We start from the raw sequence: 16970 nt of genomic DNA on the forward strand, positions 1-16970 counted from the left end.
GCTTATAACAGGACAATTGAAAACCCCCGGCCTACAATAGTAAAACATATTTTTTGGCAAAATTAGGTTTTTTTAATCAACATAATTTCCTTCAAGGGTGATACACTGATTATAGCGATCCTCCAACTTTTCGACACCATATTTGCAGTACGAATTTGTCCTTGGCTTCAGAAGGCCTCAGTTTCGGCGATCACCTCTTCATTCGACGAATATTTCTTCCCAGCGAGCATTCTGAGAACAGGAAATAGTCGGTGGGGGCCAGATCTGGAGTGGAAGCAATTCGAAGCCAAATTCATGGATTTTTGCCATCGTTTTCACTGACTTGTTGACACGGTGCATTGTCTTGGTGAAGCAGCACTTCTTTTTCTTCAAATGCGACCGTTTTTGGACGATTTCGTCCCTCAAACGGTTCAATAACGCTATGTAATAGTCGCTGTTGATGGTCCCTCCTTTTTCAAGGTAGTCAATGAAAATTATTCCGTACACATTCCAAAATACAGATGCCATATCCTTGCCAGCCGATTGTTGCATTTTCCCACGCTTTGGAGAGGGTTCATCGTGTGCAGTCCACTCGGATGACTGTCGATTGGACTTCGGAGTGAAATGATGGAGACATGTTTCATCCATTGTCACATATCGAAGCAAAAACTCGGGTTTATTACGCTTGATCATCTTCAAACACTGCTCCGAATCATCAACTCGTCGTTGTTTCTGGTCAAAAGTGAGCTCGCGCGGTACCCACTTTGCCCAGAGCTTTCTCATACCCAAATATTCGTGAATTATTATGTAGACGTTCAGTTGATATCTTTAGAGTGTCCTCTACTTCATTCAATTTCAATTTACGGTCATTCAAAATCACTTTGTGGATTTTTTAAATGTTTTCGTCGGTAACAACCTCTTTTGGGCGTCCACTGCCTTCACCGCATTTTACCACGTCTAAACTTAGCATACCAATCCTTGATGGTTCATTTTCCTGGGGCAGTGTCCAGAAACTCGACATCAAGCCAAGTTTTTGCTTCAACTGTATTTTTTCCCTTCAAAAAGCAATATTTTACAAGCAATAACAAAAGTTGCTTCACTCAAAATGCTATAATTCACAAAGTAATGATCTGACAGCTGTCAAATTTATACACGCATCATTTGAGGGTTAGGGCTAACTGAAAAACATATAGATTTAATTCTAGTAGCGCCATCTATGTATCAGGTCCGGGACTTTTGAATTTACCTGTTAATATATCAAAATTTTAGAAAAAAATAATTGAATTTTGATCAATTAAATCATTTGATGAATTTAGAATTAGAAGAATAGAAAATTACTATATTTATCACTCAATTATTAAAACTGGTTAATTGATTATATTATATCATATACAGGTTAGGTTTTATATCATATTGGCAATTGGATCCGATTAGTTAAAGCCACAAAAGCTTAAAGAATGCAGTTTTAAGAAAACTCCTAACTATAATTATATTTAAAGCATTTGAGTATCAATGATTTAATATGAAAATGTCTGCTGTTATTTAAAAGTTTGCTAGCAATATTTTAATTTCCATTTTGGAACAATAATAAATTATTTAAAAATAAATTAAAAAAGAGACAAAAGAAAAATTCACTTATTCCACTTACCCAATCGATCCGAATATTGGCGATTTATCTGCAAATAATAATAAAAATAAATTGTTTGTTATTGTATAAGTTAAAATAATTGATTTTGATAATTAAATAAGATGATTAAGTTTTATAGCGTATATTTTGCTTCCATAAAACACAAAACAAAACTTGTATTAATCGTTATTATTATAATCAATAACTGTGCAAGATTAATTATCATCTCGTTTATGTTTTGTTTTTACGGTGATTACCATTAAATTAAATTATCTCCGATGAGTTTTGAGAAGTACACTACAGTAACTACAGTAATTAGTGATTGGATTATCATTAAACACGTATATAACAAATTAATAATATAAAAACTAATTGTTTGAACTGAATCTATGAATAGAATGAAAAAAAAGACGAGCTCTTTTGCGCTTATTTGTATGGTTTTCATATATACTTTTCTGCCAATTAATAGGAGTACAGCTTAATAGCTCCAAATGTATCCATTTTAATTTTTCATTGCGGCGAAATGACAAAAACTTAATTATATAACTTGATGTATGCCCGATTCCTCAAACAGAATCAGCTAAATACCTCGGCATTCATCCTATGGGACCTACGGAGTGCAAATATGGGGTTGCACTAAAACATAAAACCAAGTAGTAATCCAATCCATTAATCACGTATATAACAAAATAATAATATAAAGATTAATTGTTTGAACTGAATCTATGAATAGGAAATTTATCATTTTAAAACCATGTAGAATATAAATTTGAAATGAGAACAAAGATGCGCTACATGGATGGGTTAAAAAACCGGTATAAATGGTAAATTCACAAGGTGCCAATATTCAGTAGATACACTTCGCAAAATTAGGTTTTTTTACAAAATATGCATCTATTGATGCCAAAAATCATCAAGAAAATGTTTTCGTGAAGAAAACCTTCATTTATAACAGTCGGTTTCTTGCCTCAAGAAGTTTGTGCAGATAGAATTTCTGAACTGTTTCTATTAAAATGCCAAGAAAATATGCAATCTAATTGTAAAGATATATTAGGCCAGTATTACTCTATATGAAATAATAACATAAATAAAAATACCATGCGTTGATTACACAGTTTTTTTCATAATACCTATCAAATACAGAATTTTTGTAAAAGGATTTTAAATGTGATCATATGAACTATAGTATTTAAAGAAGTTATTGAGTCGTTATACATGTATTTTAAATGTTTATCAACCCGGTGTAGATCTAAATCTAATTTCTCCATTGGAAGTTGCCACTGAAACTGATAACCTCAATCCTAAAAAGGCACCTGGTATAGATGACATTTCACCTGGATTATTGAAAGAATTCTCACGAAAAGTAATCATCATCATGTTGACATATATATTTGATGCCTGTTTAAGACTGCAGCATGTTCCGGAATGCTTTAAGGTGGCACAAATAATTATGCTCAAAAAACCTGACAAACCTGAAGAACAAGTCGAATCTTACAGGCCTATTTCGCTGCTAACTGGAATATCAACAAAAGAAACACTACTTGGAACCTTTGCTGGCGACACAATTATTATGGCAAACGACATATCTCTGCCTAAGGCAATAGAAAAAGTACAAGTGGCGGTCAACAAAATCTACAAATGGACGAAAGATTGGAAAATTCAACTAATAGCTCCAAATCTGTCCACGTTAATTCTGCATTGCGGCGAAATAATAAAAACTTAATTATATCACTCAATGGAGGATGCCCGATTCCTCAAGCAGAATCAGCTAAATACCTCGGAATCCATCTTGACGGTAGATGAAATTGGAAACATAATGTTAGACAAAAAGCAAAACACAGAACCAAAATAAAACAACTATACTGGTTAGTCGGAAGATACTCTCAACTTGATCTAAAATCAAATAGGTTGATTTATAAGACAATTATAAAGCCAATTTGGACCTATGGGATTTCACTAAATATTCGAATCAATTAGTCATACAACGCTGTCAAAACAAGGTTCTTCGATTGATTACCAATGCCTATTGCTACGTAACCAATGAAGAATTGCACGATGACCTGGAAATCAAATGGATTTGCGAAGTTATCCAAGATTTCGCCTTGAAATACGAAAGAAGATTACTAAATCATACTAACGTGGAAGCAAAACAACTGCTGGACAGCGCGCAGAATGTCAGGAGATTGTAGCGAACAAAACCAAACGAACTTATATAAAGTGTATACCTTTAGTGTAAACCATAGCTATAAGTTATTATAATTTTATAATTGAGGAATACATATTGATGTATTTTCTCGCACTCGTCTTGCTTGTGAATTAATCCAAGTACAAATGAAATGTAGTTATAAATTAATTTCTAATTAAGATTGTACTAAGCGTATCTAATAAAGATTATTTTAAAGACGAAAATATTTAAAACATTATAAATTATTAAAGGATATAACTGAAGTTTTCGAGAATAAATATAATGGTCTAATATTGCGATGTTATACTTGTAAAAAGCCAGAGGCTTGAAAATATAATATTTAAATTGCTCACTACATTGTTACAATGGAATTATGAGAAGTTTTTGCACCATTTTCTCGAACACTTTTTTGTATATTTAATATTTTTTAGTATAATTTTGCTCTAGTTATCTTTGCAGTATAGTATATACAGTATAGCAGCTAGTATCAATTGCAGAAATCGTTAAACGGCTGTTTAATTAAAAGCCATCATACTGACTCTTCCAATATATATAAGATTTTTTTAATCTAATAAACTTACAGCCTACAACTAGAACCTAGAGGACTTTTTGTTATGGGCAGTATTACTCTCCTATTTTTCAGATCTCTTTGTATGATTTTTGCGTAGATTTTTTTGAGACTGTTCGCTCTATCTTCCATCCAAATGCTGTGGATTTCGCCACAGAAGTCTGTGAGGAATTTGTTCATTGCGTCTTTGAATTTGTTCCTCAACTGTGCATTGTGCACTTTTTAAATATTTTTCACATAATTGCACCTACTACTGTTCTAAAAAGCATTGGAGAGAGTCAGTTTATGCTATCGAAAGTAGAGAGCAAATCTTATCTATACAACTACCTTTCAGTCTAAATCCTGTCTGCTCTTCTCTGCTTTTCTCTTTGCAAACAAAAAACTAACTACTGTGAATATTGAGTTAAGATATTTGATAGCACTCAAATTCTTTTGACCTTGTTCAGGCGTTTCTGACTTTTATACTTTGGACTGTTTATGGAGTATTATTCATTGAAAAGAGAATTATTATATATATGATACTTAAAATTAAGAACAAATGAGTTGAAATAAAAAAAACTTCCTTAACTAAAACAACCTAAGAACGGTATACAGTATTAAGCTCCAAATATTTTACTTATTTTATTATTATTATTTACATATAATATTAGATTTTTTATCTTGTGCATTAACGTTTAAAGAAAATTGTAAAACTTTGCTTATAATATATTCAAATAATTTCAATTTTCCTCGGTGTCCATTTTACCTAATATTCGTAAAAGTTTTCTTTTTAAATAAAGGGAAAAAAGTTTTAAATTTTGTTTCAAGTTTTTCAATTCCAGATATTGGTCTTTACGTATCCCTCAAAGACTTCATAATCTCTAACGCAGTAATTCTTTAATCTGTTATTAGTGCATTAGTAGATTGGTCAAAATACTTCTCCTTGATTTTTGTTGTTTACGTTTGATGAATATGATATATATGAATATTAATATGATTAAGTTTGGTAGTACTACAAAATAACGGAATTCGACTGTTCGAATTTTTTATGTTTGTATTGGTAAACATTACAAGTCATACTCTTCCATGTCCAATACTTTTTTTCGTAGATTTAGCATTTACATGCAAAAAAACCGATGTTTCTAATTCACGAGAATAAATATAATGGTCTGATATTGCGATGTTATACTTTTAAAAGGCCAGACGCTTGAAAATGTAACATTTAAATTGCTCACTACATTGTTACAATGGAATTATGAGAATTTTTTTCACCATTTTTTCGAACACTTTTTTTGTATATTTAAATATTTTTTAGTGTAGTTTTGCTCTAGTTGTATCAATTGCAAAATCGATATACGACTGTTTAATTAAAAGCCATCACTGATTCTTCCAATATATATAAGATTTTTTTAATCTAATAAACTTACAGCCTACAACTAGAACCTAGAGGACTTTCTGTAACGGATAATGTTACTCTCCTATTTTCAGACCTCTTTGTATGATTTTTGGGTAGATTTTTTCGAAACTGTTCGCTCTATCTTCCATCCAAATCCTATGGATCTCGCCACAGAGGTCTGAGCTGACGAATTTGTTCACTTTTCATTCGACAGACATGTACAAATCATTGCAATATGCGTCATTGAATTTGTTCCTCAACTGTGTACTGTGCACTTTTTAAATATTTTTGTCATAATTGCACCTACTACTATTCTAAAAAGCAGTGGAGAGAGCCAATGTATGCAGCCGAAAGTAGAGAGCAAATCTTATTTATACAACTACATTTCAGTCTAAATCCTGAGAGCTCTTGAGAAAAGCAGAGTTTTCTTCGTAAACTCTTTGGTGCCATATTTGTAAGGTTTTAATATATATTTTCCTGCCAATTAATAGGAGTACAGTTTAATAGCTTCACATCTATCCATGTTAATTTTTCGTTGAGACAAATTTACAAAAACCTAATTAAATCAATTGATGGATGCCCGATTCCTCAAGCAGAATCAGCTAAATACCTTGGCATTCATCCTATGGGGTCTATGAGGTGCAAATATGGTGTTGAACTAAAACATAGAACCAAGTAGTAGTCCAATCCAGCCAAAACAAAGTTCTGCGACTAATTACCAATGCTTATCGCTACGTAACCAACGAAGAGTTGCACGATGACCTCGAAATCAAATGGATTTATGAACTGATCCAAGATTTCGCCTTAAAACATGAAATAAGGTTACTAAATCACAGCAATGTGGAAGCAATACAGCTACTGAACAACAGTAAACTACACTAACGCACTAAACCACACAAACTTATATAGCTTAAGTAATTTAATTTAATCTTAATTTGGGAAATACATACTAATGTATTAATCCCGTATTCGCCTTGCTTGTGTATTAATGCAAGTACAACCGAATATTATTAAAAATTAATTTGTAACTTAAGATTGTACTAAGCAAAAAAATTAATAGGAGACCTACATCTCGATAGTTTTTTACAATGTTAGCGTAGCATCTATTTATTGTAGTACCTTATTTTACTGATATTTTATTTCTTTCTCAAAAAGGTGGTCAGTGTTACTGCCCCGACGGAAAGATCCTATCGTCGGACAATCGGACTTGCGAGGACCGCGACGAGTGCGCCCTCTGGGGCTACTGCGACCAGCTCTGTACCAACACCCCGGGCAGCTACAGTTGTTCCTGCGCCTCCGGCTACACGCTCAAAGACAAGAACCGCTGCGTCGCGGTGGAGTCCAACACCATGGAGCTCTACTTCGCCCACGACAAGAACATCTTCGTGATGAACCCCACCGGTACCAACGTCCGCATCTTGGTGAACACGACCGGCGCGAGCGGCCTGGATTACCATTACGACAGGAACATCCTGTACTGGTCCGATGTAAAAACAAAAAGGGTAAGTTTGACGTGGTTTTCGTGCATACCATTGATGTTTTAACGACTCTATGTTGATAGATTCACTCGCATCAACTGAAAGGAACCAATTCCTTCGGCTCCGTCGATCCCGACATCGTCCTGCCCGGAACGTGGTTGCCCGTTGCTATCGCCGTGGACTGGATAGGCGACAAACTGTACGTCGCCGATGCTATCGGGCAGAAAATCGACGTGTTCGAAATACAAGTGTCTCCGGGTCAAAACCGATGGCACGCCATTGTCTTGAGCGCCAACTTAACCAACCCCGCTGACATAGCGCTTGATCCCACCGTCGGTTTGATGTTCGTAGCTGACAGTTCTCAGGTGATTCGCGCTAACATGGACGGCACCAACTCCAAGGCGATCGTGTCCGAAGCTGCGTACAAAGCATCCGGTGTGGCAGTGGATATAATAGCTCAACGAGTATTCTGGTGCGATTCGCTATTAGACTACATCGAAACAGTGGATTATGACGGTCAGAAAAGATTCCTGGTGGTGCGAGGACAACAAGTACCAAGTCCGGCTCGATTGGCGTTGTTTGAAAGCAGGATTTACTGGACGGACAGCACCAAACAAGGAGTTATGTCGGTGGATAAATACGAGAGTACCAGCATTCAGTCGATTTATCGTATGAGAGACATCAGGGATCCCAAGGGAATCAAAGCTGTACATCCTCTTAATCAATATTACGCCGGAAATGTCTGTGGTAACAATAACAGTGGATGCCAACATATGTGTATCGTGACACCAATAGATACCAGCAAAGGAAGACATAGTAAGGCACTGGGTAAGTCTTCCTCGCCCACCAGATAACACGAACTAATAACATTTCGCGATATTTTTCAGGTTACAGATGCGCTTGCAACATTGGGTACCGTTTGATGCCTGATGAACACACCTGCGACCTGGTAGAAGATTTTCTCATGTATTCCCAACAGAGGTTCATCAAAGGAAAAGTTCTGGACCCGGTCATTGAAGGTTTCAGTGATGCTATACTACCTGTTGTTTCTAGAAGGGCGAGGTATGTAATGTTTCTCTTTTTTTTTTAAATCTCCATACTCTGAGAAGAAAATATTGTGGTGTTTTCCAATATTTATTATTTTATGTTTTTCGCAAATTAAAATAATTATGACAAATCAAATATTATTTAAACAATATATACCCATATTAACTTTAAATTAAAAAACTAAATAAGAACATTAACCAATATTAGAATTAGCAGCTCCAGGCAAAAGTTGCAATTGTTTAAAAAGAATTATGAGTTCATTTGAGATAAAGTAATATTTCATGAAAACTCTAATGGCAATATGTCGAAAATTTAATAATAATAATAAAGATGCTACGCATTTCTTATGCTTGAGAAATGAGAACCAAATAACGCATTAGTACTCGAGACATAACATAACCATAGATAATGGATCAAGTTTGAAATGGTTTGTAAAAAACTGATATAGAAAAAGATATTTATATGAATGTATTAGGAGGGTAATGGATTTTCCAAATGCTTGATGATTTTATAAAAGTATATATATATTTAAACTATTTCCCTATTACTTTTATTACTTATTATTAAACTATTATTAAATGTGAAAACCTTGAAACATACAATCGGCATACTAACATTGCATAAAATAGTTCCTTAACTATATTCATGTCAAAATGTCCACTTTACTGATGCATAAAGAACACATTTTCTCTCAGTATCGAAGTATTAAAAGATTATTTGAAGGCAAATTTACTTTGTCCGTTGTAGTTAAATGTGCGCGATAACAGTGTAGTACATAGGCTCAAACGCAAACTACCATACGAACCAATTAATTAACACATATGAGATAAGAGATTTAATAATCTTTAGAATTAGTTAGAATAAGTTAGGATATACTTCAAAATAAGTTAGAATAGTATCTAGAATAAGATTTGTACAGCAGATGATAGATTAGATACTGAAGCAATCTTCTACATACCAGGATAGTTATATTAATATAACGGAAATCATATAATAATACTTATTGCCCACGGGCAGATTGTTGACGTTCTAGAAAAAAATTAATGTATTTTTTCACTTCTAGATTTGTTGGTTTGGACTTCGACGCTAGCGAGGAATACATCTACTACTCAGACGTACTCCAAGACGTGATCTATCGGGTCCATCGAACCGGAGAAGCTAAAGAAATCGTCCTGGCTTCGCAAAACGAGGGCGTCGAAGGTCTAGCCGTAGACTGGGCCGCCAAGAACTTGTACTACATCGATTCCCGAAAAGGAACCCTCAACGTCCTGTCCACCCGGAACGTGACCTATCGCAGGACCTTACTGAAGAACCTGAAACGTCCCAGAGCCATCGTGGTTCACCCCAACAAAGGATTCCTGTTTTTCTCAGAATGGGACAGGCCCGCTAACATCTCCAGAGTGTTGACCGACGGTACCAATCTCACAGTGTTCAAGAACTTGACCCTGGGTTGGCCCAACGGTCTCTCCATCGATTTTAAAACCGATAGGCTGTACTGGTGCGACGCCTTACTGGATCACGTGCAACATTCGAACCTGAACGGTACTGATATAAAGACAGTAAACTCCAGACTCATTAGGCATCCATTCAGTCTTGTTATTTACAACGACTACATGTACATCACCGATTGGAGATTGGACGCGATAATTCGGCTGCATAAGCTAACGGGCGAGGGTGAGGAGATTCTCGTGCGGGAGCCTCAAACCAATCGGCTGTACGGAGTGAAGATCTACTCAAGAACCGAGCAGAACATCACCGATAATTATCCGTGTCTTTCTTTGGGTAATCCCTGCTCGAAATTGTGTTTCGCCGTACCAACCGAGGACGGTACCGCATTACAAGCGAAATGCGGGTGCCCCTACGGTGAACGATTGGCGGACGACAGTTTCACTTGCCTGCCGGACCCCAGTCACGAACCTCCGGTGCAAGCTTGCCCGAATAGCTGGGATTTCACCTGCAACAATCAAAGATGCATCCCCAAGTCTTGGGTGTGTGACGGAGATGACGATTGCTTAGACCACAGTGACGAAGAACAGAACTGTACCAGTACGTTATTGTTCATTGTTGTTTTTTGATACAATGTTTATAATTTTTATTTTATAATTTTACAGAACCGACGTGTAGTTCTCAGGAGTTTCAATGTAAATCGGGACGTTGTATTCCACTGACGTTTAAATGTGATGCCGAAAATGATTGCGGGGACTTCAGCGATGAAACTGGATGCGTGAATGTGACTTGCAGCGCAACCCAATTCCACTGTGACAACGGAAGATGTATTCCCAATAGGTATGAACCACGATACTTATTAACAGTAACTAAGTATTTAATTGCTCCCCATTTGTATAAACCGAGGGAAACGCTAAAATTTCAATGGCACGTATAAAGTTTTCACATATTTTTTTATCTAAAATAATCAAATAGTTTGTTATTGCTGAGCTGATATGACGGAAAATCGGTTTGTATTTTAGACACTACCTATAGTATATAAGATCTCGTAGAAACATTATTATCAGTTACTTTTATGGCGTAATTGTTTAAGGCGTGGACAATAACTTTTTGTTTTTCTAGTTCAGTTAGAACATTTCTCAAATCACCTAGGTTAGGTAGCAGACCCCGGGGCCTAGAACTGCTCTTTATTTTATCAATCATTGTTTCTTTATCCCTATTTTTCCTCATACGGGCTGCACCTTTACTTGGCCTACCCATTGTGATATTAAATAAAATAACTGCTAGTTTATTGAGTAAATATCTAGCACTTAAAAGAGAAAAATTAAATATTTTTAACAAAAAAATTAAACCGACTTCAGAAAATAAATAAGGAACTCATTAAAAATCAAAAAAAAAATAATCAAACTTAGATTTTTAACACAAACAAAAACATTTTAAAATAAAATATGTACGTAATAATCGTTGTAATAACTAAATAAAAATAAACAAAAACCTTATTTAACTACACCTATTTTACTATACTTATTTTATATTCTAATATATATATATATATACACCTAATTTTGCTTAATACCTACCTAAACTTATTTATCTATTTACAATATTATTTTTACTTCTACCAACTGATTATTTTGAAAGCGGTGCCGAACTCAAACAATACAATAATAATAATACAGTTTTGTGACATCTACAAAAAATTAAATTACCAACAAAACAAATCTAAATTAATATAACTGTTTGGGTTCCGTTGTGTTCTTAAAATTAAATTACGAACAAAACAAATCTGATTTGTTGTTCGCTACCGACTATGTGTGTATATATTAGAATATAAAATACATGTAGTTTTTGTTTCTTTTTATTTAGTTATTACAACGCCTATTGTGTACATATGTTATTTTAAAACGTTTTTTATGTGTTAAAAATTTAAGTTTGATTATTTTCGAATTTTTAGTGAGTTCCTTATTTATTTTTTTTGTTCGGTTGGGTCAATTTTTTTGTTAAAAGTATTTTCGTAAATCTGTTCAGTAAAACTTGAGATCAACCGTCTAGAGAAACACTTTTAAAGTTCCATTTTTAGACACGACGGTTTCAGTGTCAGTCAGTAAAGCAGCTATATCTCCGAAAATAAATTAAATCTTGAAAAATCCTTTGAAAGGTATATTCTTAAAGGGTTTTTCAAATTTCAAGCCCAGAATATCCCATTAAGTTATGCATTTTATGTACATTTGCCAGTCATCTTAGTGAATAGTAGTATTTTCATAATACTACTATATAATATTTCAAATCCATACTAATCTTCAGCATATGTTCATACTATATAAGCCAATAATATATGTTCTTATATGCCATTTCTAGGTTTTCGAGTTTTTGCCTTGAACTATGCTATCAGATTTAATAGTGTTTTTGTTGAATTGAATGTTGTTATACCAGACTTTTAATTAAATTATCTCATTTGATTAATAAAATACGATTCTATAGTTTGAAATACATTAATCGCAAATTTGAATAAAATCAACACGAATAACTTTAAATGCGTTACTACTTCCTTCACCTGGCATCTATTAGTAGATTGCTGTGTGAATTCTAACTAAGATGGAAATCACCGAAATCAAGAAAATTTTGTGAACACAATGGGAAGACTCTGCGAATATACTATCCTCAATTTCTATGGTTAAGAAATAGTTTACAAATAACGCCGAATGTTCAGGTCGTCCAAAGAAGTTACGTCATAAATTGTCGATAAATCAGTGGAAATCAAAAAATGCAAATAATAGGTCAATTGAAAAGTCCCCGGCCTACCATAGTAAAAAACATTTTTTTGGCAAAATTAGTTTTTTTTAATTCAACATAATTCTCTTCAAGGGTGATACACTGATTATAGCGACCATCCAACTTCTCGATACCATTTTTGTAGTACGATTTGTTCTTTGCCTCAAAATAGGCCTCAGTTTCGGCGATCACCCCTTCAATCGAAGAAATTTTTGTCCCGGCGAGCATTCTTTTAAGATCTGAAAACAGGAAATAGTCGCTGGGGGCCAGATCTGGAGAATACGGTGGATGAGGAAGCAACTCGAAGCCCAGTTCATGGATTTTTGCCATCGTTTTCACTGACTGTGACACGGTGCATTGTCTTGGTGAAGCAGCACTTTCTTTTTTATCAAATGCGGCCTTTTTCCCTTTTTGTCCAATAACCCTATTTAATAGTCGCTGTCGATGGTCCTTCCTTTCTCAAGGTTGTCAATGAAAATTATTCCATGCGCATCCCAAAATACAGACGCCATAACCTTGCCGGCCGACTGTTGCGTTTGCCCATGCTTTGGAGCGGGTCCATCGTGTACAATCCACTCGGAAGGCTGTCGATTGGACTTCGGAATTTATTAGGCTTGATCATCTTCAAACACTGCTCCGAATCATCAACTCGTCATTGTTTTTGGTCAAAAGTAGGCTAGCGCGCCACCCAGTTTGCACAGAGCTTTTTCATACCCAAATATTCCCGAATGATATGATGTACACGTTCAGTTGATATCTTTAGAGTGTCTGCTATTTCATTCAATTTCAATTTACGGTCATTCAAAATCATTTTGTGGATATTTTTAATGTTTTCGCCGGTAACAACTTCTTTTAAGCATACACTGCGTTCACCGTCTTCGGTGCTCATTTCACCACCTCTAAACTTAGCATACCAATCTTTGATGGTTGATATTCCTGGGGAAGTTTCCGGAAACTCTGCATGAAGTCAAATTTGCTTCTCTCAAAATGCTATAATTCACAAACTAATGATCCGACAGCTGTCAAATTTATACGCGCATCTTTTGAGGGTTAGGGCTAACTAAAAAAACATATGGATTTAATTCTAGTAGCGCCATTTATCTGTCAGGCCGAGGACTTTTCAACTCACCTGTTACATGAGGTAGCACATTACATGGAGGCATATAAACTGAAAAGGTACTTCACAAAACCCCAAAGACCAAGAAACAATCAACACAACGGCAAATATTATTCAGAATTTTTGAACAGAGTTGATATTGATTTGAAGCAGAAACGACCACATGTGGCGAAAAAAAAATTGTTGTTCCATCAAAACAGGTTACCATAGTCAGCATATTCTCCATATTTAGTCTACATCGACTATTTTCTTTTTCCAAACCTGAATAAATAGTTGGGTGGTAAAATATTTAGGTCGAAGGAAGAGATCATCACTAAAATAAGCGTTTTAAGAAAACCTCTTATTTGGAAGGAATAAAAAAAATTAAGAAACCTTTGAAGTAAATATATTGATTTAACAGGAGATAATACCATATTAGTAAGTACATACTAAACATACATACATACATACCTAAAGTAAGTATATCCTGAAAAAGAACTGGAAGGGTATCAAATCTGGCAAATACGCCGCTTTTCGCCCAATGATTTTTTTGCGAATGCTGCCGAAAGTTTTCTCACGTTGGTACACATAATTTATGACAATAATCTGAGTTTATATTTTTGTCAATCTGCCTTTAGTTTACGAATACTCAAACAATAAAATGATTATATAATCCACTACAATATCCAAATAAAAACACAATTAAATATCAGGACATGGATCAAGGGCGAAATTGAGGATTTCGAAATCTAATAGTAGCCTCATCTCCTATTACATACAAAACTTAAATAAGATATTAAATCTTTCTAATATTTTTATATAATTTTGCCGTACAAAATAACGGAAAAGTGATAATTCGATAATTAGTTCTAATGACTGTCCGTTTTATTACTGTCTAGCTGGAAATGTGACTCAGAAAACGACTGTGGAGATGGTAGCGACGAAGGAGACTCCTGCGCCGAAAAGACTTGTGCTTACTATCAATTTACGTGTCCTAGAACCGGTCATTGCATACCGCAAAACTGGGTAAGTGTAATTATAGTAAGTGGTTCGTAATCGAATAAGAAAATTTAATCTCAATAAACTATCTCTTCTGCTGACTTTTTTAAATCCTTTATCGATATGTTAAAATTACGTGACATAAAAATTACAACTTACGATAAAAACATATAAAACAGATTGTTAGTTGAGCGCAAGACTTGGTAACATTTTTATTAAAGCCAAAAATGCTAAAATAGTTCTAGTTCTCTCTCTATCCTGTGTCTATAGAGACGTATGATCTTCAAAAATGTTCCCTGCAGTGAAACGAGACATAGACAAAATGTATTGAACCCAAACTGTAATTTGACAAAATATGTAGTAGGTTTATATGTCGTAAATCAGGTAAAAAGAAGTCTATCTATCATCATATTACAGAAAAAGACGTAATATTTATGAACATAATAAAATAAACTACCAACTAATAACATTTCTCAAGATTGATTTTGATTTCTAAAAGACTGACTCAAACATCACCTACTATTTATAATAAACTACATCAAAGCATCAAATATTATAATATATAAATATAACATAACATAAATATATTATGTTAAGAGCCTGCTTGAGAATCGTAGAATAATTAATGCCAATTAAAATATACGAAAAGTTTAGAGCGGATTTCTATTAAGTTAATATTGACCGGCTTAACAAAAATAAGATGCTGAAGACAAATTCTTTAAATAAAAATTACTAGAAATTTTACGGTATCCAAGAAGTTTCCCTTAATATTCTTCGAACTTTCCGACGTTTTTCTTTTCCCTTAAGACGGAAATCATCAGGGTCTCTTTTATTTTGCATAATCACCTTCGAATCCGAAGTATTAAAGGTCGATTTCGCCTCGATATTTTACGTCCCGAACTAGTTTAGTTATTCTGGCATCATTAAAACTGGACGAACTTATGATCAAACTAAATTCCTAGAGGTGGACGTCAACTTTATAACGAAGATAGTTTATTGAAAATCTTTTAACATCTCTCCGAAAACTTTTACGAATTTTTTTGATTTATATTATTTAAAAATGTTTTTCTTTTAATTATTAAATATTAACTGTGCTATTACTAAAAAATTAGATTCTGAACAATTTGATCAATACTTGCTCAAGAAGTAATATTAAGCGGTCTCATATTACTAAAAAATAAAAAAATTTCATATCGAAAAATCACATGTGATCTGCTTTTACACAAACATCACAATACACCCGCTCAAAAGGCTTAATCTTCTTATCAACGTGGTCTTAGCCAATAGCCAATACATACTTCTACATTTGATATCCAGTTTTTTTTTCTTATTTACACGAGCCTTTCAGTGAAGCTTTCGAAGAGAGTATTTATCCTGATGATGGCCGTCTCGACTTGGCGAGCAATGAAATGGAACTCATTTCTCGCGGGCCAAAGACTGGATGGTCCCCCTTCCTTCCGGCGTGTCTCCAAATGCCTCGTGGGCAAGACGCACAATGTCATCCCCCTCCCCCTGAAGTCAGCGGTTACAGGAAATTTCGCAGTCACTGACCAAGAAAAAGTCGAGCTCCTTGCAGAGACCTACGAAGCTCAGATGAAATGCCTCCCACCCGCAGAGAATACTAAAGCTAAAGACAATGACACTGTCATCAACGAATCCAACTCAAAAAATCAAACCAAGAAATCTGCAGGTTTCGACGGGATATCGATTATTCAGTTAAAAAGCTCCCGCATAAGTAGCTCGTAGAACTGGCAAACATCATTAACTCCATCATGAGGCTGCAATATTTCCCGGCGTCTTGGAAACACGCACATATAACGGTTATCCCCAAGAAAGGAGCAAAATCATCTTCATCTGACTACAGGCCTATCAGCCTTCTCAATGCCATTTCGAAGCTTGCCGAAAAGGCAATACTCTACGCTCTCAAGTATTTCACAAAGGAAAACAACATCATTCCTGATCTGGCTGCACACATCCATCACGCTCTCGACCAACGTAAAAAGCTTGGAGCAGTACTTCTGGTCCTAACCAAAGCCTTCGGCAAAGTCTGGCACTGGTTTGATCGCAAAGTGCGTGCGGTTAGGCCTCCCAGAAGACCTAACCACTCTCATCAAGTCCTAGCCTTCGGACAGATCTTTTCAGGTCAAGATCAGGGAATCACTTTCCAGTCGTAAACAAATCGATACTGGAGTACCTCAAGGTTCCCCGCTGGCCCCAGCCTTATTTAACCTCTTTATTTCAGATCTGCTGAGGAAAGAGCACATTGACGTCACATTTTACGCTGACGATACTACTTTCTTCACTACCGCCAGGTTCGAAGTTACAATTCATGAACGTTTACAGAAGCAGCTCGATCATACGGTTCAAATTCTGGAGGTTGCAAATCAAACCCCTGAAA

General features: G+C 35.1%; 1 protein-coding gene across 1 annotated transcript in view; it reads left to right on the top strand.

The window, feature by feature from the left end:
• Positions 1 to 16970, top strand: part of mgl (low-density lipoprotein receptor-related protein megalin) — a 262661-nt gene that overhangs the window by 215289 nt on the left and 30402 nt on the right. Inside the window, exons 6-11 of the mRNA XM_076416595.1 lie at positions 6890 to 7236; positions 7296 to 8040; positions 8100 to 8274; positions 9323 to 10305; positions 10371 to 10545; positions 14473 to 14599. Coding sequence (XP_076272710.1) covers positions 6890 to 7236; positions 7296 to 8040; positions 8100 to 8274; positions 9323 to 10305; positions 10371 to 10545; positions 14473 to 14599 — 2552 coding nt within the window. The remainder of the gene's footprint in view (positions 1 to 6889; positions 7237 to 7295; positions 8041 to 8099; positions 8275 to 9322; positions 10306 to 10370; positions 10546 to 14472; positions 14600 to 16970) is intronic.

The sequence above is a fragment of the Rhynchophorus ferrugineus genome, unplaced genomic scaffold (assembly GCF_030347505.1).
Source record: "Rhynchophorus ferrugineus isolate W39M unplaced genomic scaffold, kcgeb_rfMv2 rfM10, whole genome shotgun sequence".
In the NCBI taxonomy this organism is placed as follows: Eukaryota; Metazoa; Arthropoda; class Insecta; order Coleoptera; family Curculionidae; genus Rhynchophorus; species Rhynchophorus ferrugineus.